The sequence below is a fragment of the Phyllosticta capitalensis genome, assembly GCF_038381095.1.
Source record: "Phyllosticta capitalensis strain CBS 128856 chromosome Unknown BKA78scaffold_7, whole genome shotgun sequence".
Lineage (NCBI taxonomy): Eukaryota > Fungi > Ascomycota > Dothideomycetes > Botryosphaeriales > Phyllostictaceae > Phyllosticta > Phyllosticta capitalensis.
In genome coordinates, this window is record NW_027117445.1 from 808,571 (window position 1) to 832,811 (window position 24,241).

The window sequence follows — 24,241 nt, forward strand, 5'->3', positions numbered from 1 at the left end:
GAGTCTTGTTGCTCCCCACCCCCACGACGGGCAAGCCTCAGGCTCCCCATCATCACCGCTTTCCCACCCATTCTCTTCCGTCAGGCCCTCAATCACTCTTTCACTCTGCTGCAGCGCGGTGGATGCCTCCTCCTCCCTCTCCCACCGCCATTTTGTTAAGCTCGGCCGTGTGATTTGCCTCGTGGCATGCGTTCATCTCCAAAGTGTCTTGTGAGGCATGACGATGCGGAGAAGAGGAGGAGATGGAGGACGCCTTGTACAATCGTCAAAGTGTACCTCCAGACCGTTGCTCGAGACGTCAACTATTCATGTGCAAGTCACTGCAGTAGGTACGGTACCTGTCTATCTATACGACATATGCCTGCGCTACGACACCGTCCGTCCGTCTGCCCGTCCGTCCCGCCTATTCCTACACCCACCATTCTTACTCGCCGCCCCACTACACACCACAGATATGCAACCACGACGAGTTTTTTCTTCACCTTATCCACCCTCTCGCTGCCCTACCTTACCCTACCCTACTCTATCCTACAGACAATCCACCATCCCCACTTTGTCTGGTCTCGTCTCGTCTCGTCCCGCTCAAACGGCGACCACACCTGCCCCACGTACGGCCTGGCCTAACGCAGCCGTTGCAAGGAACTAGGGAGCCAGCCGTCTGTCGTTCGGCCGTGGTCTAGACTTTTCTGGCCGTTTTGAGCGTTGGATGGCTGCTTTGGGGAGGTGGGTAGGTCTTTTTTCGGAGGCACACGGGTGAATTTCGTGAAGTTTACCTCGTGGGAAGAAACTGTCTGATGTGGAAGAAGGAGTGTTGTCTGACAGGCGCGGTAGGCGACGGGTGTTGGTGCTGCTTCTGACTACTGACTGGGAAGGCAATGAGCCCCACTTATTCTTCTTGAACTTCTACCACGAGTGTTTTGGCAAACACCATCATCTCCCATCACTGTAGCTTTTCCAGGTTTGCTTGAAACGCGCGAAGGGGAGGATGCAAGGCAGCAGCTGTATGTATCCAGCACCACATCCCATTCTCATCTTACACACAACGACCACTGAATCATCCTCCTGGCAGCCTTGACTACCGCACCACAGGCTTCTCTCTTGCATCTTCAAATTCCGAATACACACCAATCTGGCAAAACCAGACTCCATCATCACCAGACACTAACTACGACTAGAGGCCGTCCGTTCCGTGCCGCCGCGCTCTAGAGCAAGCAGGAGCAGTAGTAGTAGTAGCAGCAACGGCAAGCAAGTGTCGCGTGCGTGCATACTGACGGCTTCACGAACGCTCGTGCATTGGCGCCGGGAATAGTGGCTTGGTCTCCAATTCTGACATGGGAGGTTGCCAAGGTAGTAAGTAGGTGGGTAGGCAAAGCGGTGGGGGTAACTAGTAGTACGTGGCGCACAAAGATGGTGTATGGCAAGAATACGATGCTGGTTTGTGAGCACTGTAAGTAGAAGAGGTAGTTGGTAGGTACCTGCGTCCGGCTCGCCCACCACCTCTTCTTCCCTTCTCCTGCCTCGCTGCTTTTCTGGATTCAAAAAAGAGGCGGTGGTGGTGGTGGTGGTGTGCCGCAAAGCCCCCGTCGACTCGCACGCGATGGGCGTGATTGGCGAGAGGTGCGGTGGATGGTGGGAGGGAGGGCAAGGTTGACCTTGTCCATGGCGGCTTGGTGGAGGGAGGATGCGCAGATTGAGGGTGTGGAGGGGGGAGGATGAAGCTGAAGACATACATGGAGGATTGATGGGGAGGAGGCTGCTTGCCTGGCGAGATAGAGCGGCGAGGCATGCATGGGCAATGAAGTTGTGGGGGAAGTGGTGGTGTTTGTCGAGGTACAGTTTCTACACTTCAATGCCTTTTCTTTGCCATGCGTTTCGTCAACTTGCTGCACTCCTCTCCCGCCATGTGGTACAAAAATTTGTACATGTACGTCATCAGCCCGAACAATACCTTTCTTTCTTGCAATGCCCATCCACACCACCACCATCACTCCGCCGCCAAGCGTCTTTGTTCCTTCGGTGCCACCCGGCCACGGCACCACGGCACTCTCGGACGCCGCTGGTGCAGTAGAGCAGAGCACAGTAATCCATCCCGTGCATCCGGACGGACCGCATCATTGCTTCGTCCGAAGGAACGTACCGAAGGATTGAATGCGCTCCCGAGTCCCGACTTGGGGCCGCCAAGAGACGAGTCCTCAACGAACCGAAAGGATGCCGTGCGGAAGGACTACTTTGGTGGAAGCGACGGGAGTGGCTACTACTACTGACGGCGGCTTCCTACTTGCTACCTACTCGGCCGAATCAAGACGATGAAGCCAGTTCGCCTCACATCGTTGGAGCATCTCAGCGCATTACGTCAAGTCGAACTTCATCCGCAGCAGCGAGCGACGATACATCATGGTGCATCAGTAGCTGGAGAGCCAGCATTAGTTTTCCGGCTAGCAACTGACGATCTGTCACGTCTCGACCGGTAACGCAACGAAGAAAATTCTGGCAGGCGGTTGGGCAGCAAGCAGGAACATCACTCGGGGCATTGCGTCATACGCAGGACCTACGGTGATGATGGAGATCGTAGGGCAGACGGGAGGCGGGCAGCCGCACACACTTCAGCCCTCGTGCACCCACAGTGTCAGAAACGTGGGGTGCGTGAAACGCGAGTTGAGTGAAAGCGCTGAAGAGACTTCTGGGCGAGAAGGCGAAGCAAGAAGCGCACGGTAGGCTGCGGCTCTTGCTCCAGGGCTGAAGAGGCTGCTGTGCTGCGGTGAAGGAGGGAGAACCCAGCACTTGCAATTGACCGGTTCGGTTACCCAGTCGCTCGTATCGGCTTGAGGGTTCGCAGCAGCAGGAGCTTGTGGCTTGGCAGGGTCCGCGGAGCCTCTGTCTCAACCATCGCGCGTTCATGCAGGACCCTCGCTGCCGTTGATTGAAGCGGGGAACCACGGCAAAAGGAGGCTCAGGGTAGGTGCGGATAAGGGGGTCCCCGTCCGGTGAGGAGAAGGGCTGGACAGGTACAACGACGGCAGCGTGGTTGGGATAGGAGGGACCTTGTGGCGACGTCGCAGGATGAGGTGGAGTAGGCGAGTAGTTGCCCGATAGAGTAATGGACTAGGCGGCGTCGTCGTTACAGGTGTGCTCGATTGGGTACGTCGCGGGTTTGGTTGGGCGGCAGCTGGGGAGGCGGGTAGGGCAGGATTGTGGAGCCGCACGCATCCATGTTCGCTTGGACGTGAGGTGCCCTTCGACGTTGCTCAGAAACGTCAGTATGATGATGCGGTTGAGAAATGGGGGAGGCAAATGGCGGTGATGGTGTTGTTTGGTGGTGGTGCGAGTGCTGACTGCCGCTGCCGTTGCTGAGGTGTTTGCTGCCCAGCACCAAGCATCCTAGGGGGATCAGCAAGTGACGACCAGTGTAAAAAGTTCCCGGTGTGCTGTCTACAGCAAGTTCAAAGTGCTGATCTTGTCGTTTGGTCTTCTCTGTGACGCCGTCGTCTCTTTTCTCCTGCTGCTTTACGCCCGCGCTGTGACCTCTATCCAGAGATCAGCGTCGTGAACGGGGAGACAGCACGCCACGGCGTGACAGTGCCCGCCGCCATTCCCATTGTCCGTCATGGCGCTGACGAAGAGCCAGTTGCCGGTCAACAGCGATGGGAAATTTTTTTCCTTCTCTCAAGCTTGTTGCCGGTTGTGTGCCACTGCCAGCCCTGCCCGTCACCGTCAGTCGTCTTGTTGTCTGTTGAACGGGACGATCTGCCGTAATTTTCGAGTCAACCACTCCCTATTATTCGCCCGTACCGACCAACTGCCGCTATGATCCATCTTCTTATCGCTTCTCAACTCCTTTTGCGCTCAAGCCACGGCCAGCAGCCAAGCACGCAGGGCAGCCGTTGGACCCCGTGTTCGTATACACGATTGGACCCTGGATTCAGCCTTGTGGAGGAGAGAGAAGAGGACTGATCCGCCGTGGCGTTTTGAAAGAGCCGGAGCGAAGCGAAGAAAATGACACGGTGACGAGAAAGAAAACGCAAAGGAAAAAAATGACTGCTCACTGCTCTTCCATTCTCACTGCCACAGGGCGATGCAACGACGTCACCCACACCGGCCTCTCCCCCACCTTGGGGTGTTCGCCAAGGAACATTGGCGCTGATATTCTTCCTGGAACGACAGCCGCCAGCGAGCTGCCAGCCCAGCAACGGGTTGATGGCGGCGGCGGCGGCCCCATTGATCAGCAACGGCTATTGGCGCCGGATGCGCCGCCGAGCGAGCAGCGGCACCGCGAGCAGGCACTTTTTTTTGCTTCAGGAGAGCGGACCACCAGCAAACTGCACGCGTACGGCGCGGCGCGGTGCGGTTGCCAGGCAAAGCGGCGATAGGAGAAGCACCGGCCGCCGCTATCGCCAGTCCATCGAAGCTCGGTGTTTGCCAGTTGGCACGGCGGCAAAGGGGAGACAAGACGGTGGGCAAAGAAATCAGCGCCAGCAGAGGTCGAATGGTGCCGAAGCCCGAATTGCGAATACCTGGCTCTAGCTCTCTCTCTCATCATGCAAGGAGGCACCACAGCAACAATCACCGAGCAGTCGTCCGGGACGTGGTCGTCGTCAGGTCGTCCGTCGGCTACAGCGCTGCATCTGTCAGCAGCGCACGCCGCTCTAACAACGAACGACATGAACTGACGACGCTTGCTTCATTGCCCTGCCCTGTCCTGCCCTGCCCTGGTCGAGCCGTTTCCTGACACGCGAAGCTCGAGCACCAGCGCGAAAAGGTTCAGTTCCCCTTTCCGTGACAGGTCGGCTGCAGCAAGCAGAACCGTCTCCTTGGAACAGAGTCGTGAGAGTGCGGGGCAGACTGACACCCGGGCACTTGTGCATACGGGGCCAGCAATGTTTGATTCGCCAATGCCATGAAATGTCGACAAACGGCTCTTTGCGAAGATGCGTCGGGCAAAACATTGGAATGCATGTCAGACGTCTCAAAATGTGATGGACAGGGCCAACGGACCTCTGACGTTGGAGTGCCTTGTGTAATGTGAGCAAGTCGCAAGTGGAAGCAACCGATTGGCGCAACGTCTTGGAAGTATAGCCGGTACCATGACCATCACGAGAAGCAAACCCAACGTCCCAACGACGGCTTCGTCCGTCCGTCTTTTGCTCGTGCAAGCCGTATTTTATCGCCAATATCCGTATGCGGTCAGACTGACTACTGACTGCCCTCCTGTTTGTTCCCGTCCCGCTTCTCTTAATAGTCATGGGAATAATGCACAACCGGAATTCTCTCGACGATGTTTGCCGCGTGGCTCACGCGCGCATCTTGCCATGGTATCCATCAGCTGCGCGCTTGACCGAATCAGACGTCTTGCGCCATCGTCTCCCATCGCCGTACTCGACGTGTATCTACCCACAACCTTGAGCCAATAATACACATTTCGAGTCGACCGCCGCCAATTAACCTCGCCTCAAACACCAATTGGCAGAGCTGTCAAGTTTCCCGCACACCCTCGGTCCCTCGCAGAGCCCGACGACGATGCTCTCAAACACTTTTCAGCCCTCCCACCAAGAACTGTCACTTCTTAGAAATCCCAATGGCCAAAGTCCAGATTGCAGGCGTAAAGACAAATGCACGCGCCTCTCCCCCCCACCTGGACTCAAGCCACAAGCAAGCAAGAAAGCGACAAGAGCTCTCGAACGTGCCCCGCGTTGCGTCGCGCGGCGTGGCATTGCAGGGCAGCACAAGAGCAGCGAGAGCAGCGCGCCTGAAAAGTCTGTCGAGCTCGGAGTGACGTAGCAACGTCTCGTTGGTGCTGCTTTAGAAAGAGGACATCAATGTATCGCCCGCCGCTCTCCACGCTGCTGCTGCTTCGACCCATGAGCCGCGCCGGAGCTCGATGCTGCTCTCGGCGACGGCTGTCCGCAGCCAACGAGCGAGCGTGGGCTGACGCTCATGGCATTGGCGTGGCAGGCATGGGGTGCGGGCGAGGGCGAGCAGGGGACGTCGCGCGAGACGGCCGCCGCACCCTGCCCTGCCAGCCGGGTCGGCCGTCGACGCCGCCCTAGCAGTGCGAGCGTGGGCGGTGGATGCGGCTAAGGCTTCATGACAGGCCTGATGAGGCTACGAGGCCACAAGGCCAATATCCTTTTCGCTGAAATACTGATCATCTCGAGAATTCGAGCAGACGGGCCTATGGGAGAGCTTGCTCCCGATGTACCTCACTCTATCGGTGCTCAGAGCCTCGTCTAGCGCTGCACACGCGACCGGAGACGCGGGCAGAGGGTACGTACCGGATTAACGGATGGCCTGCTGTGTGTTGACGTCCGATTCGATCTCGCTGCTCCGCCCGGGATGCCGACCGTTTAGCTACCAAGAACGGTTTGGTCACGGCGTGGGCGTGGTGGTTTTTTTGCAGGGAAAGTCAACTGCTGCTGGGATGCCGAGAGTAGCAGTGTCCAAATCGCAGGGCAAAAGAGGGTCTCGTCGCGTGTGGAGGGGCAGCTCTGCAATTGGGTGCGGCGGTGGACGGGTAGGGTCAAGTCCTAGGCGGGTGGCCTATGTGCAGCTCCCAAGTCTCGTCCAGAGGCTTTGTTTGGTGGTGACGAGCGGCTGAAGGAGCAGGAGGAGGGGCAGACAGGGAGGAACCGTCTCGTCTCAAAGCGTCAGGGTCGTGTGTGCTGGTCGGGGTGTGCTGCGGATAGGCTAAGTCGGGATGAGTCGGTGTGGATGGACGAGCTGATTATAGGGACCCATGAGGTCGTCGAGGGGGGTTGCAGACGACGTTCAGAGGTGCTCGCTGCTGTTGTCCCAAAGTCAGATGGGCGTGGTGGTGGTGTTGATCTCGATCCTGCCATGGCTGCATTCATGGCGCACCAGGTATCTACAAGGGCATGGCTGGCACCACACAGTAGCTCCCGGCACTTGTTGCGCCATTGGACCTGTGGCTGCTACAATTCTGGCCGATAAGGTCGCGGTCTATCAGAGACGAGACGACACGAGCTGGTTGCCTGCGTTGCGATTGAGTGGAGAAGCAAAAACCATTGTCGCTTTTGCAAACGTCCTGGATCCAGACTCCCAGCCTCATGGTCGACAACAACCATGACTGCGGGGCTCATGGCTCCAGGTACAGGGACTTCCTGAGCCGCTGTCCCACCAGCATCGTCACGCCTACCTCTGATCTAATGCTTGCCCTAAACAGATTGCTGTCTAGACCCATTGGGTTTAGGACGCCTTGCAAACACTTCGATATCCTTTCGATGCACCGTCCACATGAACCACCACCCACGCTAGGCCAAGGCCTCGCGCTTCAGGCCTGACATCACTTGATTCTGCTGCTGGACGCGACGGGACCTGTTTGGGACTGCTCATGATATCGATTTCGATGCCGGCCTCGACTTTTGTGCCTGCGGCCGCTTGAATTTGTGCTGCTGTAGTCGTCTCTGCCGTCTTGACATCATCTTCCGCCCAGCTTCTCCAATGCACGCGCGCCCTGCTCTTCCCATTCAGCCTTGCTAACCCACATGCTTTCCTTGTCCGACATCTGTCCCCGTCAGTTTTGAAAATAACACCAGCATTACGGTTCAAACTTACAATGTTGGCCAAGACTGCTCCACCAATGAACACCATGTGTCTTCTCCTTGGCGGATCCTCGATGCGCACCTTGAATTTCTATTTGTTTGTCAGCTTGTGTCGTCGGTGGTGATCAAGGCGCTGTCACTCACGTTGAGCCTCTCGGGGTTGCCGTTGAGAATCTTCGTCAACCAGAGTTGCTTCAATTCCTTCTCCAATCTGCTCGGCAGACCAGGGTACATGCTGCTTCCACCACTGAGCACAATCGCCTTGTAGAGATCGGATCTGACGTCTACATCTGCAGCTTGAATGGTGTTGAAGAGGAACTCGGCCATGCCTGGCTGCTCGACATCCACCAGATGCGGCTGAAACAGACACTCTGGAGCCTCAAACCGCTCGCTACCAACCCTGATGACTCTGCCGTCAGGCAGGGTATATGACTCTACCAAGACCGTCGTGTCTTCGCTCAGACGTTGGTCCAGCTCGAGGTCATACGAGACATAGCAGAGCTTCTCCTTGATCTGGCGAACGGTCTCGAAATCGGCGGTACGGTTCAATGCATATCCTCTCCTCAAGAGAAGCGCAATGAGGTTCCTCGTGACATCGCGTCCCGCCACGTCCAAACGTCGCGTCAAGTGGTTCAGCACGGTACTCTCATAGACCGGGACAATGTGCGTGACACCGTCACCCGAATCTACGACGACACCCGAGGAGAGACCCTGGGCGTAGAGAGCAAGCACGGCCTGGATGGCGACGTAGACTCCGCCAAAGTTGTAGCGCTCGAACATGACTTCGGCCATTTGCTCGCGGTTCTTAAGGGGGTTCATAGGCGGCTCGGTGAGGAGGATCTTGCGGCCAGTGGTGTCGACCTTCATCTTCTCGTAAAAGGTGTAGTCCCAGAGATGTTGCATGTCGTCCCAACGCTTGACAATTCCATTCTCCATCTGTCATGCGATCCAAGTCAGCATGCTTCCGCATTGCGGCTGAGGGTGTAGCCGGATCTCAGGGGATCTTTGAAGCTCGAGGATACCATACAGGATACGTGATTTGCAGCAGTGATCGGGCAGCGGAAGCCTCGTCACCGCACATAATGTCCTTCACTACGATATCTCCGGCATCGCGCTCTTCGGAACGGAGGATGGGGCGGCCGACGATGGAGGGGTACTGGTGGTCGGGGAAGTTCTACGGCGGCGCATCAATCGTCAGTCTGGGTGATTGACGTGTTTGAAGCTCTCTGAAGCAGAGGACGCACCTGACCGGCATAACCAGCCTTGAGGAACCCAGTCCCGCCATCGAGGACTGTTTAGGCATGCGTCAGTGGAGCTCAGGAGCTTGGGGAGCTGTGACGTACCAATGGGTGCCTCCGCCATGGTAATTGTAGAGCCGACCAAAAAGGAACTAAGAAGGAATGTAGATGGCGAGCGGAACTCAAAGGAGCACGGAGAGTTGGTGATGGACGTGGAAGCTGTTGGTAGTGCCTAGCGGAGGGCCGGGGGTTGACGTTGTCGCGGCCGTGGCTGGGTCATCTTCGGCGTTTACTTCATCCGGGGTAAGTGAGGCGGTGCGGCGGTGGTCACAGTGCAAACATCAGACATTTCTTTGCGGAATCAAATGCGCTGCCATTCCGAATCTGTACGGGGAGCATGTCGCGGGCATTTTGCCAGCTCTAGATCCCCTATTATCTAAAATCTATACTAAATCGATTCCCAACTCCTGAGCCAGTGCCGAGCGTAAAAGGCCGGCTGGTGATATGCGAATCCTCCATGTAATCAGACGCCATTCGTTAGACCAAAGCATTGCAAGAGAGCCACAAATGTGATGCTCCAGGACCAAAGCCTCCCTATCATGTCCAACGAAAATGTTGAATAATCGTATTCGTTATCATCAGTCACCTAGCCTGCTCTCGACATCGGAGTCGCTCACATCCTCCTCGAGCTTCTTCCGCCTTTCCTCGTCCATCTCTCTATACGTGTCCCAGCTGAGCATGAGGAAGGCGCCAATAATGAGGCAGCCACCTACTACAGCTGCGGCAGACAGAGGCGAGTTCAGAGGTGGAGGCAAGAGCTGGTCGATGATAGCGACAATGAAGATTGTGAGAAGAGCAGCGACTGACGACAACACGGGCGAAGTAAGGGAGATCAAAACCAGGAAAGAGCCGGAGAATGCTGCCAGGATATTAGTCTCCCGCTTTCAAACGAAGTCAGATGAAAACTTACTAGCATTGGCCAACACGGAAATGCCCATCATCCAAGCTTGCTCTCCCCGGGGAAGCTCAAAGGTCTCTAGCCCCAGGAAGTGAAGAATTGGAATAGGAATCCACAAGACCAGCAAAGTGAAAGACCCGATGAGACTGCCAAAGGTGTTGGCAAAAATCATGCCACGCCCCGGTGAGCATCCGTCCGGCGGACACGCCACCTTCTTGTACAGGACTTCGTAGAATCCGTAGAGCACACTGCCAACACCAATGACGAGGTTTCCGAGGGCGCGGTTGCTGGCTTCATTGGCTTCCGGTGGGGTCTTGTCGCCGCCGGTGCCACCTCCCGACTTGCCTCCATGCTTGGCTGGAGTCGTGTCGCCGTAGGCAACAACCAAGACACCAGCAATTGCGACTCCGACGGCAAGAATCTTGGACCACCGCACCTTCTCATGGAGCAACGGAATGCTAAAGGCGTAGGCGAAGAAGGCGGAGCAATTGTAGATGGCTGTCAAGTCGCTGGCCGTCGTCAAGTCTACTGCGACGTACCAGGAGCCACCTGCAATGGTCAAGGCACAAGTCACAAAAGCTGTCATTTTGATCATGTACGGGACCGGCGACTTTGCTGCCTGACGAGAACTGGGATGAAGCGTCTTGTGTTCTACCATTTGCGCCGTCGTCCGCAGTATCTGCACATGGCGTCGCCAAAATGCGGGCCATGGCATGCTCCACTTTTGAACGCGCAGAATCAACAGCTGGACAGGCCAAAGAAGAGACCATGAACCGTGGGTGAGATACCTAGAGCGATGAATGTTAGCAAGGTCAAGTACTTGGACGGCGCAAAGTCCCCGGCCAAGAAAAAATACTTCGACAGGGCTCGTGACTTACAGCATCATGTACGCCTTGTTCCAGCCAAGATTGTGTTGAATGTACACTGCCGTCTCCGTCTGGATGGCAAAGCTAACCAGACTCAGCAACAAGAAACCTCCGGCATACATATATCTCTTCCTCGTAGCATTGGCGGCGTCGACTTCAGGGTCCCTCTCGTGGAATGTCCTCCGGCGGCCGTTCAGCATGGGCCGCGATTGGGAATCATAGCTGCCGCGGTCGTCCCTCTTGTGGCCAAGCAAGGGCTGATGAGAGCGACCCTCTGAGTGCCGATGGTATGACGGTCTGAGGTCCGACGGCATGTCTGCGTCTGTGCTGTTCCTACTATTGTCGCCGTGTTGACTGCCTGCTCCGAGTTCCCAGTCTTCAAAGGCAAGCTCGCTAACAGTTTCGGCGGCCTCGGCCTCCTGATCTTGCAACTCGATGGCGGGGCCGTGATGGGCGATGCGCGTCGAGGACGATTCGCTGGTTGCGGGGGGCTGAATGTTGACGAATGGTGACGTTGTTCTCGAGGACTGCTGCGAAGAGAGGACGACAGGAGAACTAAGCGGATCGGACGAGACGGAAGATTCTGGATCGCGGTGGTGTGGATGAAGGAGAGAAGGTTCCCGAAGAGGAAATTTATTACTCGCGGATTGGGCGGGTGGGTTATGCATCCATGCGGTGTTTGTGGAGTATGGCCGCGAGTGACAGAGTAAAGAACGTTAGTTTGAAGGCAGTGTGCACCTGCAACTATGGCCTTTCCGTGCTTGGCGTTCGGGAGGGAGGTCGTCTGAAACGCCATCACGAGCGTGTTGCTACGAGGCTGCCTGCTGTCCCTGGCTGACCCTCGGCGGCTTGACATCCAGCCTTGTGCATCTACGCATTACCCTCATCGAATCCATCTCTTCAACACCATCGCGACTCTTCTCCTCTCGCCATGCCACCGCTACCTCTCCTCCGCCCGCCGCCCGCCAGCCCTCCCCCAGCGTCCCCCCACCCCCGCACGGCCCCGGCGGCCTAACGATAGCGCGAGATACTTCACCATGTCAACATCAGTGGACTCTCTTCCTTCAATCCTCTGTCTTCCTCTCCGCCCAAATCGCCCAGCAACGCTCCACCAAACTCCCAAGTGACGACACTGCGGATTCAAGATGCCTCTAGTCGCCCAGCGGCCCAAGCCACGTGTGATTCTGGGCCTGATGACCATCGGGTAAGCACCACAACAAGCATTTGCGGCCAGCGCCTCTTAGACATGCCGATATCACTCATCTGCCGTGTCTCTTATCTGACCATGGTGCAGCCCCGATGAGTCCTCTGGTGCCCGCCTGACCTCTCTGGAAGCCTACACTGAATGTCTCGATTATTTCCAGTCCCAAGGATACAATGAGATTGATACGGCCCGAGTCTATGTCGGCGGCAAACAAGAGAGCTTCACCGCTGCGGCCAAGTGGAAAGAGCGTGGCCTTACCTTGGCGACAAAGTGCTATCCCGTGGAGCCCGGCGTGCATAAGAAGGAAAACATCACGGCCAGCCTGAACAAGAGCTTGGGCGAGTTGCAGACGGAATGCGTCGACATCTTCTACCTACACGCGGCGGACCGTAGCGTTCCCTTTGCTGAAACTCTGGAAGCCGTCAACGAGATGCACAAGCAGGGCAAGTTTGTGCAGCTGGGCCTGAGCAACTTTACGGCTTTTGAAGTTGCCGAAGTGGTGATGACGTGCAAGGCGAATGGCTGGGTACGTCCCACCATCTACCAAGCCATGTATAACGCCTTTACCCGCTCAATCGAGTCTGAGCTCATTCCCGCGTGCCGGCGCTACGGTCTCGACATCGTTGTATACAACCCGCTCGCCGGAGGCATCTTCTCCGGAAAGTACAAGTCCAGCGATGTTCCAGAGTCTGGTCGATTTTCAGAAACCGTGGGGCGTATGGGAGCAAACTACCGCTCGCGCTACTTCAAAGACGCGACCTGGGACGCGCTACGCATCATCGAGCCGGTTGTGGAAAAGCACAATTTGACCCTTCTCGAAACTGCATTCCGTTGGGTCGTACACCACTCGGCGCTGAATGTCAAAAATGGCAATGACGGCGTCATCATTGGCATCAGCAGCCTTGACCAGCTGAAAAATAATCTTGCAGACCTGGAAAAGGGGCCTCTCCCAGATGAAGTCGTCAAAGCCTTGGACGAGGCCTGGTTCGTGACGTGTCCCACAACTACCAATTACTGGCATCTGGACCTGAAATACACCTACGACACGGTCAAAGCACTGTTTGGATGACAGCTGCTACAACCACATCATCAAGGATGAGATCAAGGTAGGTCTTGTGTGCTGTCTTCTTGATGTAGCTATGAGCATGTATCTGTTTTCTGCGATCCCTTTCTGGGACCATTCTAGAATCAATTTGACACCAAACTACTTGATCATTTGCCCATGTTTTTCATTGATGCTGGCGCGAAACGCCTGTTTCTCCCTTGACCTACTGATTTGCCTAGATGCTTCACTAGATGGACGGAAACCCTTTGCTCAGGACCGACTTCTCTAGGCCATTTTGCACGCAACATGTCCCTTCGCCTCTGTTCTTGCACCTTCCGTGATTTCACAGTCGGCGACCTGGTGATTCGTTCGCCGTGCTGACAGATATAAATGTCGTACTCCCAGTGCGCGAACGGGTATCAGAACATGGGAGGTTGAGCCTTTGAAAAATGGCGTCCACCCTTCCAGACGAACTCATTATCATGATCGCTAGATTACTACTTATCGAGCCAGACCAATACGTCGTTGTTGGCCAGACCACTCACACACGTCCAGCCTATCGCGGGGGGAGGGAAAGACGTTGTCACGTCGGCATCACTTCCTTCGATTACACAGAGACCGTCGTCTCTCCTGTGACCCTCGCACTTTTCAGTCCAGTTCTGCTATCTGAATACGTCAAACTGCTTCACTCGAAAGCAATTTTCTGGTTCGCCGAGCCCTCTGACCTCTACGCCTACCTCTTCAGACCGGATCTCCACAACTCAGTGCGCGCCACACGACAAGACATCCGCTTTCTCCGCATAAATCTCTACTCTCCAGAGTATTGCGAGGATCACCGATCCTTGAGCAGCGCAATTCAGTCCTTGCCGAAAGTGGTCACAGTGCACATTGACTACTGGGGCCTGGGTCAATCGCTCTGTAAATGTTCACTGTCTCATTCACCTCGTTGGGATCATCCCGCCTTGCCCGGAGTAACTGCCGCGCTTCGGCCACTCATCGAGAGCAAAAGAAGTCTGAACACTGTGCTTTCCATCGGCGGTGGCGCATTTGGAAGTTCACTCGGCTGGAGTGATGGTTTTATGGAAGAGTTCTTGGTCCTTGCTGAGCGTCTTAGGCGCGGTTGGATGGAGACTGAGAGACACGCGGATGCTCAGCCTCCTGGTGGATGTGCGACCCAACCCCTACCCAAAACCCCCGCCCCCCAAACCACAAGAAAAGGACTGGCGCGCGGAAAAGTCTCGACGCAGTCCCTTGCTCTCCGGGTTAAAAGAAAACTCCGTTTTTGATTTCTGTTGCTTTGGCGAGTCCTCAGTGATTACGCTGGATGGTGCGGGAAGCGACCAACTCGCCTTTAGGTCTCCGTACTACTGCATTCGTTACAACAAATTTCAATCAAGTCCTTCTCTCTGACTTTGTCAAGCTGCTTTACATGAACGCGTCTTCCTGTTTCTCCGAGCCTTCTAACATCTGCGCCTATTTTTATATTATTCGTTTCCTCCGGATTCACACATACTGTCGCGAAGGGGACAAAAATGACCGGTTCTTGAACCGCGCCATGCTGCTGTTGCCACAGGTCGTCGCTGTGCACATCGACGTCTAAGGCTCTCATTGAGAATCTATTTGGAGGGCTGGTGCGCTTGAGATGAGGCACGCCGTTCCGCTACGGGCAGTGTCGATGCATTGGAGAGGGCGGAAGAGGACTTTCATCAATTTTTTGAGCGTATCCAGAGACAGAGGAGCTCAGTGGCTAGTTCCGAGTGGGGCTGTTTGGCTTTTTGGAGTCGGCAGGATTTGATGTGTCTTGAGTGTGGTCGCTGGGGCACTTGATGTGCCAATAGACCGCCAGGCAGTCGGACGGACAGTGCCAAACACCTCATCGTCCTCAAGCCTGCCTTTAACCGTCACCTCCCGTTAGAGGCCTTTATATACCTAAGAATTGGGAGGTTCTATCGGCTGTGGCGTTGGAGACTTGGTCATTCTTGGAAGCGTCGAATCTTGGATAACTTAGTTGGCAGTCGGCGCGCTCCAACGTCACAGTCATTTTTCTTTTAATTTTTGTCCCAAAGAAGGAGATGGAGACGCGGACGCTCAGCGGTTCGAGACGCTTCGTGCGCGTTGTGCGCTTCGGCTGTTGTTATTTTGCTTTATAGAGTGGCTGTGAAGAGCCCATCACAGTTGTTGATTTAGTGCTTCCACGACCCTTCCTTCACCAACCACTGCCTACTACCCCGATACATCTTTCTCAACCACTGCCAACTGCCTCAGTGTATCTTTCACAACCGCTTCCTACTGCTCTGGCACATCTTCCACCCCATTTGTTTCCCATTTGTTTCTTGCACTCCCATTTGATGTGTAAGTTATCTCAAAGACGAAAGGAGGCACAGCTCAGCAGGGTTGGAAGCAACGCATCCAGTTGCCAATGTTGACAGGCAAGATTTCTTTGCTATTAACCCACTACGGGAACTTTCCAGCGGTTCCTATCCTTAGGCTGTCATTGTCTGCTAGGGCTCCATTTCTTTGACCCATTCACCTTTCTAGTGACTGCTTAAAAAAGGCAATCACCTCCACTATCCACTTACACGTTCATTGAAAAGGCCAACGCCTCCCCTGTCCGAGCCGCCGAGGCTTTCTCAAAGACTCCGCCATAAACCCTCAACATGGCGTCGGCGTCCTCCTTACCCGACGAAATCATCATCAGAGTCGCCGAATGTCTCATCGCACCAAACCAGTACGCCATTCCCTACCAAAAGCTGTACTGGGAAGACGACACATGGCCCAATCTACGCATGAGAGAGTTTGCCGACAAATTGGCCCCTGGCATCTCGCCAAACCACCTGTCTCCATCTCCTGTGGCGCTGGCAGTCTTCAGACCGTCGTTGCTTGCCGAGTTTGCCAAACTGCTTCACAAGACGGCAGTGTTCTATTTCGAAGATAGCGACGAGCTTTTCAAGTATCTCGAGCGACCAGGAATCAGTCAGTGTTCGCTGGAAGTGCGAAGGACCATGCGTTTCGTACGTCTCATGGAGTGGGGAAGCACGGAAGGGGTGGTAAGAAGGTCTCCGCCGTTCTGTCTGGAGCGAAGGAGCAACTTGTGGAGCACCTGCTCCGAGAGGTGCATTGGCTTCACGCCAGGCTTGGATTGTCGCTTGTCTGTCCTTCCCGGTCTTGAATTAATTCATCTCGACAAGTATTATTCCTGGACCCTTGACTTGTGGTCGGTGGGCTGGTCGAACCACCCTGATCTGGACTTCAAGATTGAGTTTCGAGTGCTAGTCTGCAGCATGTGGCCGCTCTTTGAGAGAGCGCAAGATCTACGCACTGTTTTCTTCGCTGGACCGGGCAAATTCGGCCAGTGGACGCTTGCTCCTCCTGATGACTTCTACGAGGTCGAAACACCTCGAGAGTTCCACGCAATATTGATGAGCGTCTTGGACAAGATCATCCATGAGATCGAGCGCTTTCCGCGGAAGTTTCCCAGAGTTAATGACAACAAAGAAGAGGACGTGTGGGAAGAATGAGACGCTCGCAGAGGAGATGGCGAGGATGCATTTGGCAGAGTGGACCCCGATGATCATGAGGGAATTCATGGAGAGGCCAGTTTTGACGGGGAAAGATTTGAAGTGAAAAACGACGATGAGGCATATTACGACGAAGACGAGGACGAAGACGAGGCGTACTGGCTCCGGAAGTTGCAAGCCAAAACACTTGATCAGCACACAGGCAAAGAAGCGCTGAGCAGACGATTTTTGCAGTCTAGGAGCAATCAGCAAATAATTCAATGGAAAATACTCTTGTCTTGATTGCCTGTCCTCGTGATTGTGTAAGTTGCGAAATGCAATCTAAGCATTGTCCCGAACGGATATAAATGCCAGCACGTCCCTCTATTTGATACAGTAGCATGCATGCAACGGTTCCTCCACTGGAAACATGGCGTCCATCGATGATCTCCCAAATGAGCTCATCAGGATGATTGTCGAATGGTTGTTCCACCCAGGTCGCCCTAACCTTTGGTTAAGACATGATCGCTCTTGCGGCAGCTCAAAACGCAAGACTGGCACAATTTCCACCAGAGCGCCTCGCTGGTTGGACGGAATCACTTCTCCTATTGCCCTCGCGGTCCTCAGTCCAACTCTTCTGGCCGAATACGCCAGACTAGTCCATCAGAAGGCGAACTTTTGGTTCCAACACGGCGGTCACCTTTACGACTACATCAATCAGCCAGATGTGAGTGAGTCGACACTCTCGATTCGCCGAAGTCTTCGTTCCATTTGCCTCAAAGAATGGCACACTCAGAAGGAGCAAGAGAGGGAGGATCCAGCATTTCGGTGCGTTTATTGTAACGAGGGTCGGTGCAAGTTCCTTCACTCTGTCTTTCCTTTCTTTGCTTGTGCCAGCAACCACAAGACTCTCACCGATTCCATGCTGCTCCTGCCCAAAGTGGTCAAGATTTTCATTGTTCATGTCAGGGGACATGATCCTGGAGCTGACATCAACCATCCGAGATCGAGTCAGCTCGCTAGCAGCCTTTTTCTGTCCATTGAAAGAGCGAACGATTTGCCAAAGACAATTGACGTCGGTTACCTGGGCAGAAATTACCCACATGGGCGTAGTTCCATGACGTTGAGCGAGGTTGCGTCCAGCAATTTCATGGATTTGGTTTTTGATGAGATCAAGGCGGTCCAGGAACTGCCTTGATGGCTGTTTCTCCTGAAAGGAGGGAGAGGAAGGAAGTGGAAAAGTTTTAGTCAACACAGTTATCCACCACATCATCTTCCCTCCCTGAAGCCGAAAACCAAGTTTCCTGCATACAGTCATTCGCTCAGAGAAGATGCAGCTCTGTTTTCATTCTTTCGACCACTTACAAAGCAACAAATTAATTTGTCTTTTGGTTTTCGACACAGTAGGTGATGGAAGAAATTCAGTCCATGCCCAGCCTTAAGTAGTCACGTCCTTGGCTGCCAGCACTTGAATGCTCCTTATGACCATCCATCAGAGGAGAAAATTCTCTCTATGTTTAAGGTGTTAAGCGCTTGAGCACTCCGCATGCCTACGTGCTCTTACTTGACGATAGAAATTTCCGGAACCAGAGATTTCTTTCGTCGCCCGCTGTGTAGGTGGAGTACAGAGCGCCTCCCAACAGTCACCATTTATTGACGTCTTAGTCGTTGCAGCAGGCAATATGCGCGTTTTCTGGTGCGGGCGCTCCATCGCAAAACAACCAACTCGCTTGACCTTCATCGGTCTACGAGCCCTCCGTTCTGACTGCCGCTTTCACGCCAACTTCGATTCTATCGGGCTCACTGAATTGATTCCGCTCACCTGATCCAAGCCTAAGGCGCGTCGTCGTCGCCGGGGCGGAAACTCACTTCACTTCGCGATCAACGAAAGCGCTACCGTCACCACCGAACTTCGCAGCAGACGCCCATGATCTGATCCCAACCTACTGTCCACCGAGTTCTTTGGTAAGCCGCCGACTCTGAGATCATTGGCGAAACGGCCTGACCTTCATCAGACTCCAATTACCTCAGTCGCTTCTCAGTCCTACGAGGCCTCCCTGGACCGTCTACCTCAATCGTCGCCTTGAACGGAGGATTTGGTTGTCTTTGCAACATGGCGGGCTCCCTACCAGACGAGCTCATAGTCAAGATTGCCGAACATCTGGTCGAGCAAGTCGAGCCACAACAGTATATCTATTTCGGTTCTGACTTCCACGGTTGCGATGATGGACGTCGCAGATTCCCAAACGACGGGCATACAGGCATCTCTCCACCGGCACTAGCACTATTCAGCCCAGTGCTTCTCGACGAGTACATCAAGATACTTCTCGACACAAAAGTCTTCCACTTCCCCACTAGCGCCAGCCTTTACGCCTTCATCAACACCCCTGGCATCAGCGAAGCTGCGCTCCAGAGACGCCGAAGCATCCGCTTACTTCGCATCTCCAAATGGGGTTACGACAGTTCGCTGGGCCCTGCGATTCGACTTATGCCCAGGGTCACTACGGTACACATCAATCTCTACACGCGCGCTTGCAATGAACATGAAGCCGAAAGCCGCATACTCAGCGCACTGCAGCCAATCATCCTGAGGAGTCAAGATTTGAGCACAGTGGCCTTCCTCGGATATGGAAAGTTCGGGGGACAGAGTCTGCAAGTCGAAAAGTTCGAGCATGAAGCGCTGAGCTTGTTTGAGTGGGCCAAAACCTGCGGACTTCTGGATATGGTGGATATGAACGAGCTTTGGGCCTACACCAACGGCGACCCCAATCCTTTTGATGTTCTTCGGCAAGTTTGGAGGGAAAACGACAATGGACGCCGCACGGAGCCACCCGACGCTCTTTTGCGCCGCTGGAACATGGTCGTGGCTACGTATGCTATTAGAGTCCTCGGCATAACTGTGTAGCCACCGTAGACAATGGAACAGACTCGTCGTTCTCATTCAGCTCAATCCCTTTCCGTGATGCCACAGGGGGCTACAAAATGAATGGCAACTCCAAGCCGGTGCGGGATGCTTGACTGCTCCCTGTAGCTACCCCTTTGTGAGCTTAAACATCCAAGTCTTTAGGTAGCAAGGTGTTTGATCACTCCCTGTAGCTATCAATTTACGAGCTCAAATGTCCAAGTCTCTAAGTAGCAAGGCGTCTGATCACTCCCTGTCCCTGTGCATCTCGACTTCCTCGCCAAACAGCGGAGTCCAAGAATACAACAGCAGGGAGCATTCGAGAACCTCGAACCGCCTTGGAGTTGCCATCTCTTTTGCGACCCTCTGTGACGCCGTGCGGAGGGCATGACTTTCGCTTCCCTGCAATATCGCTGTGAGCTAGTGACCTTGCCGACAGCTTCTTCACCACAAGCCTTGGTGTTTGAAACCTGTTGTGAGATCGGGCAGCTGCGCTCACGCACTCCACAAAGGTTGATGTGCTCCTGGCCTGGAAATAAAGACATCTCGATACATTTTCTCCTTACGCGCCTTTTACGCACCGATATGGAGATTCTCCCACACTGAAGTCTTGATGAACTGCGTCTCATGCTCCGAACACTCACTCCCCTCTCATCTATGCTGCTGAAGGCCTTGTTCCCGGCGGCCGGATGTCCGATTGATGCTCCTCCAGTATCTTGTCCAACGCGCTCTTTTCGAAAATCAACCTGCCCAAGCTCAGCACATTCTTAACATCGACGTCATTCCAAATCTTGGCGCGACCCGTCTCGCCTGCGTTCTCAAGGGCGTGGTACAGCTTCGGCCGCCTCTTGGTCGTCACGACCATACTCCTGCCATCCGCATTGCCCCACTTGTTGGCCTCAAACACCTCGCGCACATAGTTGGGGTTCTTGTCGCTCAGCTCAGCATTGTCCTCAACTACAATCAGCTCGCCGCGGCGGTAGCGATAAGACAGCGCCATTCGCCAGGCCAGGTCGTAGATCTTCTTGTTCAAGCCGGTTGCGAAGTCGCGCGGCTTGGGACCAAACGCCACACCACCACCCTTCAGCATGGGGCTGCCTCTGTCGCCCAGACGCGCTCTACCCATGCCCTTTTGCGGACGCAGCTTCCTGCCACTGCCGTTGATCTCGTCGCGCCACTTGGTGTTGGCCGTGCCTTGCCGTGTCTGGTCGCCTTCGTAGACGACGGCCCGGTGGAGAATGTCCTTGCGCAGAGGAACGAGGAGGTGGGAAGACGGATAGGCCATGAACTGTTGAGGCTTCATGGTAGGGAAGCTGTAGAGGGTAACGTAGGCATTGGGCGCGCGCAAGTGCTCGGGTATCGGAAGGGTGGTGAGGTTAGGGTTGGCGAGGGGGATATCGGCGAGTGTGGCCTCGGTGGTAATTGATCGTGTTATTGAGGATGTGGACTGCGAATTGGCGGTTAGCTTGTGCATTGCGGAAAGTGTCGAAGTTGCGGAGTTCTTGAGACGTACGGTGACGGGGAAGTGGGCGAGGCCATTGCGACTGGCAGAGCCTACCAGGCCGATTGCAGAGCCTGCTGCTCTTCTGCTTGCCATGCCTTTTTCACTTGAGCGGCGCGGGTTGAGTTGGTGGTGGTTGTAGTCGGCGGTACAACAGCTGGTGATGTTCACGCGGTTGAAATTCGGCTCAAAAATGTCGGCCGCGGCCAATGGAATTTCCTTTTTGGGTCGACCGCGAAACTATTATCTCTGAAGTCACAGTGCATAAGCATATTTTAGTTTGTTTACTTGGAACTATTCAGTGTTACCTCTACTCCGACCTTTGGACCCTGAAAAAGCTGTGAGAGGACTAGTGTTTTGTTCAAAGTCCAGTCATAATTCCTCGGTGGTCGGAGAAAAGGTGCCGGAAGCTGCAGGCATTATTTGGATGCCGTCCAAGTAAGACCGCGTAAAAGCAACGCGCTTCCTTGTGATCAATCCTCAGAAACCTGTTGAGCTCCTTCCAGCTCCATCTGTACATATACCCTGTACCTACTTATCCAGATCTTTCCGACTTCCTTGTTGCGCTGCCTGCTTTGCTTGTCTCTTGCGCCCGCAGTGCTCTTGACGTCAACCCGCCTCAATTTTCTCCAACTCTAAACAACCGCCACAAAAAAGTAAGACTCAACGCTTTGCCCACGCGCAAATGGCTCTGCCGCGGAGAACATCTGCTAATATGGCGCAGTGAGCGACTCAGCAGATATCGACCTTTACGGTAAGCTCCGAGCCACTGCGTCAACCGCATTGAATCGCTAACATTCAAAGAGGTCCTTGGTATCTCGCAGGGAGCCTCCCAGGCAGAGGTCAAGAAAGCCTACCACAAGGTATGATCTGAGGAGAGCAGGCTGCAGAACTAGAATCCCGCGACATTCTCGCCCGCGTCGCAAGCGCAAAGAGCTTTTCTAACATTGTCGACGCCAGGCTGCCCTCTCCTCGCATCCCGACAAAGTCCCCGAATCTGAGCGCGCAGAAGCCGAAATCCGCTTCAAATCTGTCTCGCAAGCATATGAAATCCTTTACGATGAAGAGAAGCGCCACATGTACGACACACACGGCATGGCCGCCTTTGACCCCAGCTCGGGTGCTAGCGGCGGCGCCGGACCCGACCTTGACGACCTTCTGGCACAAATGTTCGGCGGCGGTATGGGAGGCATGGGAGGTATGGGCGGCATGCCGGGCATGGGCGGCATGGGAGGACCACCGAGGCGGCCCAGGAAAGGCAAAAACGAAGAGCAAGAGTACGAGGTGACGCTTGAGGAGCTGTACAAGGGCAAGACGACACGATTTGCTAGCACGAAGAACGTCATTTGCGAGACTTGCAACGGAAGCGGAGGCAAGGACAAGGCCAAGCCGCACGACTGCAGCATTTGCGGAGGCAAAGGTTGGTATCGAGGCTCGCAAATCTTCAGTTGGCGCTAACGGTCCTCCAGGTCAGAAACAAACGGTCCACATGGGCGGCGGACTCCTCATTCCGAGCGTTACGACCTGCGGCAACTGCGACGGGTTTGGCAAGGTCTACAAGGATAAGGAAAAGTGCAAAAAGTGTAAGGGCAAGCGCGTCGTGGAGAAGAAGAAAATCCTCGAGCTCTACGTGCCCCGCGGAGCACGCGAAGGCGAGAAGATTGTTCTGGCGGGCGAAGCCGACCAATCGCCAGACCAGGAGCCCGGCGACATCATCTTCGAAATCGTCGAAAAGGACCACCCTGTATTCCGCCGCGCGGGCGCCGACCTGCAAGCTGAGCTCAAGATCACCCTGGCTGAGGCGCTGACTGGCTTCAACCGTGTCGTGCTGACCCACCTTGACGGCCGTGGCATCGTGCTCAACGTCAAGCAGCCACAGGGCAAGGTCCTGCGTCCCGGCCAAGTGCTCAGGGTTCCCGGCGAGGGCATGCCCATCAAGCGAACCGACGACCGCGGCGACCTATACCTCACGGTCGACATTGAGTTCCCTGAGGATGGCTGGATCAAGGACGAGTCCGTTATTCAGAGCATCCGTAACGTGCTCCCGGGCCCCAAGCCGGCTATTCAGGCCAACGAGGCCGAGGAGGTCGAGGTTGAGTTTGACGCTGATATCGAGGAATTTGGCTCAAATACCGGCGGCGCCGGCGGCGAGAACGAGTGGGAAGACGATGACGACGAGATGCCCGAGGGTGTCCAGTGTCAAACGCAGTAATCCGGAAAAAGCATGCCTCGCAAATGGTAGAGGCGAGAGGGGATAACGAATGCGGATCCTGTTGCATGGAACGGCGTTGGAGGTCATAGTGGCTAGAGGCTAGATTCCTCGTTATGGGTCGGTTTGGTTTGGAGACGCTTTGCGTGGTTCGAGCGGCGATGAGGTTGATATCATGAGGCAGCACTCCTCTCACATATTTGGGTCGTTACCACACGTGGGCCCTGCGGAGTGGCATCAAAATTAAAAGGATTCAAATTCAAATCAATAGTCGATGCTTGTGGATTTGTGGGTATCAGTGCTATCTAAAGTCCTACTATGCCTGAAAGCCAAAAACTCCCAACTGCATGGACCAACCAGATTGAGGGATGCCATAAGCTCCCTATCATTCTATCACCAAGCCAGACCTCATTCCCACTTACTCATATCATTCATTCTCTCAGCCTCCTTCTCCTTGTACTTGACCCATCGCTCGACCAACTCCTGATTCTCCCTCCCCAGCTCCTCTGACTTTTGCTCCGCCATATTGAGTTGCAGATTCAAGCTGACAAGCTCATCCTGCACATCTTGCACCAGCCGATTCTTGCCCCTCAACTCGCCCTCCCGGTCCCGCAGCTTACGCTCCAGCACCGCCTTCTCACGCTGTAGCTCCTCGACGCGCTTGGCATTCTGCGCAGCCTTACTGCGCACGCTCGCGAGGTCCGTCGTCAGCGTCGTCACTTGAGTTTGTAGCTGTGCCCGCGACGTTTGTGTTGCGGCAAGGTCGGCTCGCAGTCGCGCCACGGCATCGGTTGAGGAAGCGTCATCGACTGTGGGAACACTGGCGGGACTAGAACGGCCGAAGCGGGAGGGACTCGGCTTGTGCGGTTTGTTGGGTGGTGCTGTGCTCTGTTGGGCTGAGGCGGCGGAAGGCTGAGGGCTTGCAAGACGTTCTGCTTCAAGGCGGGCGGTGCGGTCGGCTATCTTGGTGTCTGTGGAATACGTCAGTAATTACAGCCTGGAAAGTATGGTGCATGACAGACAGGCTGTTATATGGGCTTCCTGGCTCTTCTCGCGCCGGTCCCGAGCTGTCAGCGCGGAGGTGTAGTCGGAAAGCCAGCTGCTGGTGCTGGTCATGGTGGATTGTGGGGAGACAGCTGACCGCGCGAGGGTGTGCTCTGGCTAAACATGAAGAATGGAAGCACAGTCCCCTCACAGAAATAAAATGTCAGAGAGTAGTGAGATGCATGGAAGAGCAACGGTGAATGAATGAAGGTGGTTGCTTC

The 24,241-nt window shown here is 54.9% G+C and overlaps 11 protein-coding genes across 11 annotated transcripts; 6 read left to right on the forward strand and 5 right to left on the reverse strand.

Moving 5' to 3' along the window:
* Nucleotides 1-815: 815 nt before the first annotated feature.
* Nucleotides 816-1,845, reverse strand: BKA78DRAFT_162715 (uncharacterized protein). Its single transcript, XM_066883132.1, has one exon. It carries the CDS (start codon nucleotides 1,726-1,728, stop codon nucleotides 1,162-1,164), a length of 567 nt encoding a protein of 188 aa, XP_066742551.1. The 5' UTR covers nucleotides 1,729-1,845; the 3' UTR covers nucleotides 816-1,161.
* Nucleotides 1,846-7,432: 5,587 nt separating this feature from the next.
* BKA78DRAFT_297052 (actin family) lies at nucleotides 7,433-8,918 on the reverse strand (the record flags this gene model as incomplete). The annotated part of the gene is made up of 6 exons (XM_066886707.1): nucleotides 7,433-7,519; nucleotides 7,570-7,647; nucleotides 7,701-8,492; nucleotides 8,584-8,730; nucleotides 8,801-8,847; nucleotides 8,900-8,918. The coding sequence occupies 6 exons, from the start codon at nucleotides 8,916-8,918 to the stop codon at nucleotides 7,433-7,435; spliced, it is 1,170 nt and encodes a 389-aa protein (XP_066742552.1).
* A 514-nt stretch (nucleotides 8,919-9,432) lies between these two features.
* On the reverse strand, nucleotides 9,433-10,932 carry BKA78DRAFT_253528 (uncharacterized protein; the record flags this gene model as incomplete). The annotated part of the gene is made up of 3 exons (XM_066884831.1): nucleotides 9,433-9,713; nucleotides 9,765-10,540; nucleotides 10,631-10,932. 3 exons carry the CDS (start codon nucleotides 10,930-10,932, stop codon nucleotides 9,433-9,435), a joined length of 1,359 nt encoding a protein of 452 aa, XP_066742553.1.
* An 831-nt stretch (nucleotides 10,933-11,763) lies between these two features.
* On the forward strand, nucleotides 11,764-12,891 carry BKA78DRAFT_253153 (aflatoxin B1 aldehyde reductase; the record flags this gene model as incomplete). Its single annotated transcript, XM_066884796.1, has 2 exons — nucleotides 11,764-11,822; nucleotides 11,913-12,891. The coding sequence occupies 2 exons, from the start codon at nucleotides 11,764-11,766 to the stop codon at nucleotides 12,889-12,891; spliced, it is 1,038 nt and encodes a 345-aa protein (XP_066742554.1).
* Nucleotides 12,892-13,316: 425 nt separating this feature from the next.
* Nucleotides 13,317-14,153, forward strand: BKA78DRAFT_297055 (uncharacterized protein; the record flags this gene model as incomplete). Its single annotated transcript, XM_066886708.1, has 1 exon — nucleotides 13,317-14,153. One exon carries the CDS (start codon nucleotides 13,317-13,319, stop codon nucleotides 14,151-14,153), a length of 837 nt encoding a protein of 278 aa, XP_066742555.1.
* A 1,371-nt stretch (nucleotides 14,154-15,524) lies between these two features.
* On the forward strand, nucleotides 15,525-16,386 carry BKA78DRAFT_381054 (uncharacterized protein; the record flags this gene model as incomplete). Its single annotated transcript, XM_066892989.1, has 2 exons — nucleotides 15,525-15,878; nucleotides 16,056-16,386. 2 exons carry the CDS (start codon nucleotides 15,525-15,527, stop codon nucleotides 16,383-16,385), a joined length of 684 nt encoding a protein of 227 aa, XP_066742556.1.
* Nucleotides 16,387-16,794: 408 nt separating this feature from the next.
* Nucleotides 16,795-17,562, forward strand: BKA78DRAFT_297057 (uncharacterized protein; the record flags this gene model as incomplete). The annotated part of the gene is made up of 1 exon (XM_066886709.1): nucleotides 16,795-17,562. The coding sequence occupies one exon, from the start codon at nucleotides 16,795-16,797 to the stop codon at nucleotides 17,560-17,562; it is 768 nt and encodes a 255-aa protein (XP_066742557.1).
* Nucleotides 17,563-18,381: 819 nt separating this feature from the next.
* BKA78DRAFT_372539 (uncharacterized protein) lies at nucleotides 18,382-19,461 on the forward strand (the record flags this gene model as incomplete). Its single annotated transcript, XM_066892742.1, has 1 exon — nucleotides 18,382-19,461. A coding segment is annotated over one exon (888 nt), but the record flags the coding sequence as incomplete, so codon positions are not given.
* Nucleotides 19,462-19,921: 460 nt separating this feature from the next.
* BKA78DRAFT_354241 (mitochondrial 54S ribosomal protein uL4m) lies at nucleotides 19,922-20,863 on the reverse strand (the record flags this gene model as incomplete). Its single annotated transcript, XM_066891692.1, has 2 exons — nucleotides 19,922-20,713; nucleotides 20,780-20,863. 2 exons carry the CDS (start codon nucleotides 20,861-20,863, stop codon nucleotides 19,922-19,924), a joined length of 876 nt encoding a protein of 291 aa, XP_066742559.1.
* Nucleotides 20,864-21,157: 294 nt separating this feature from the next.
* On the forward strand, nucleotides 21,158-23,231 carry BKA78DRAFT_344974 (uncharacterized protein). The gene is made up of 5 exons (XM_066890475.1): nucleotides 21,158-21,423; nucleotides 21,492-21,521; nucleotides 21,572-21,630; nucleotides 21,728-22,187; nucleotides 22,237-23,231. Coding segments are annotated over exons 1-5 (1,293 nt in total). The 5' UTR covers nucleotides 21,158-21,422; the 3' UTR covers nucleotides 22,980-23,231.
* Nucleotides 23,232-24,201, reverse strand: BKA78DRAFT_318562 (autophagy-related protein 16). Its single transcript, XM_066888790.1, has 2 exons — nucleotides 23,999-24,201; nucleotides 23,232-23,947 (listed from the first exon to the last, which is right to left on the reverse strand). The coding sequence occupies exons 1-2, from the start codon at nucleotides 24,090-24,092 to the stop codon at nucleotides 23,385-23,387; spliced, it is 657 nt and encodes a 218-aa protein (XP_066742561.1). The 5' UTR covers nucleotides 24,093-24,201; the 3' UTR covers nucleotides 23,232-23,384.
* Nucleotides 24,202-24,241: the final 40 nt, after the last annotated feature.

Coding starts and splice junctions, on each gene's coding strand:
- BKA78DRAFT_162715 (XM_066883132.1), bottom strand. CDS start 1,728: ATGTCTTCAGCTTCATCCTCCCCCCTCCACACCCTCAATCTGCGCATC.
- BKA78DRAFT_344974 (XM_066890475.1), top strand. Junction 21,631..21,727: donor TCAAGAAAGCCTACCACAAG/GTATGATCTGAG, acceptor TGTCGACGCCAG/GCTGCCCTCTCCTCGCATCC. Junction 22,188..22,236: donor CAGCATTTGCGGAGGCAAAG/GTTGGTATCGAG, acceptor ACGGTCCTCCAG/GTCAGAAACAAACGGTCCAC.
- BKA78DRAFT_318562 (XM_066888790.1), bottom strand. CDS start 24,092: ATGACCAGCACCAGCAGCTGGCTTTCCGACTACACCTCCGCGCTGACA. Junction 23,948..23,998: donor GGAAGCCCATATAACAGCCT/GTCTGTCATGCA, acceptor CGTATTCCACAG/ACACCAAGATAGCCGACCGC.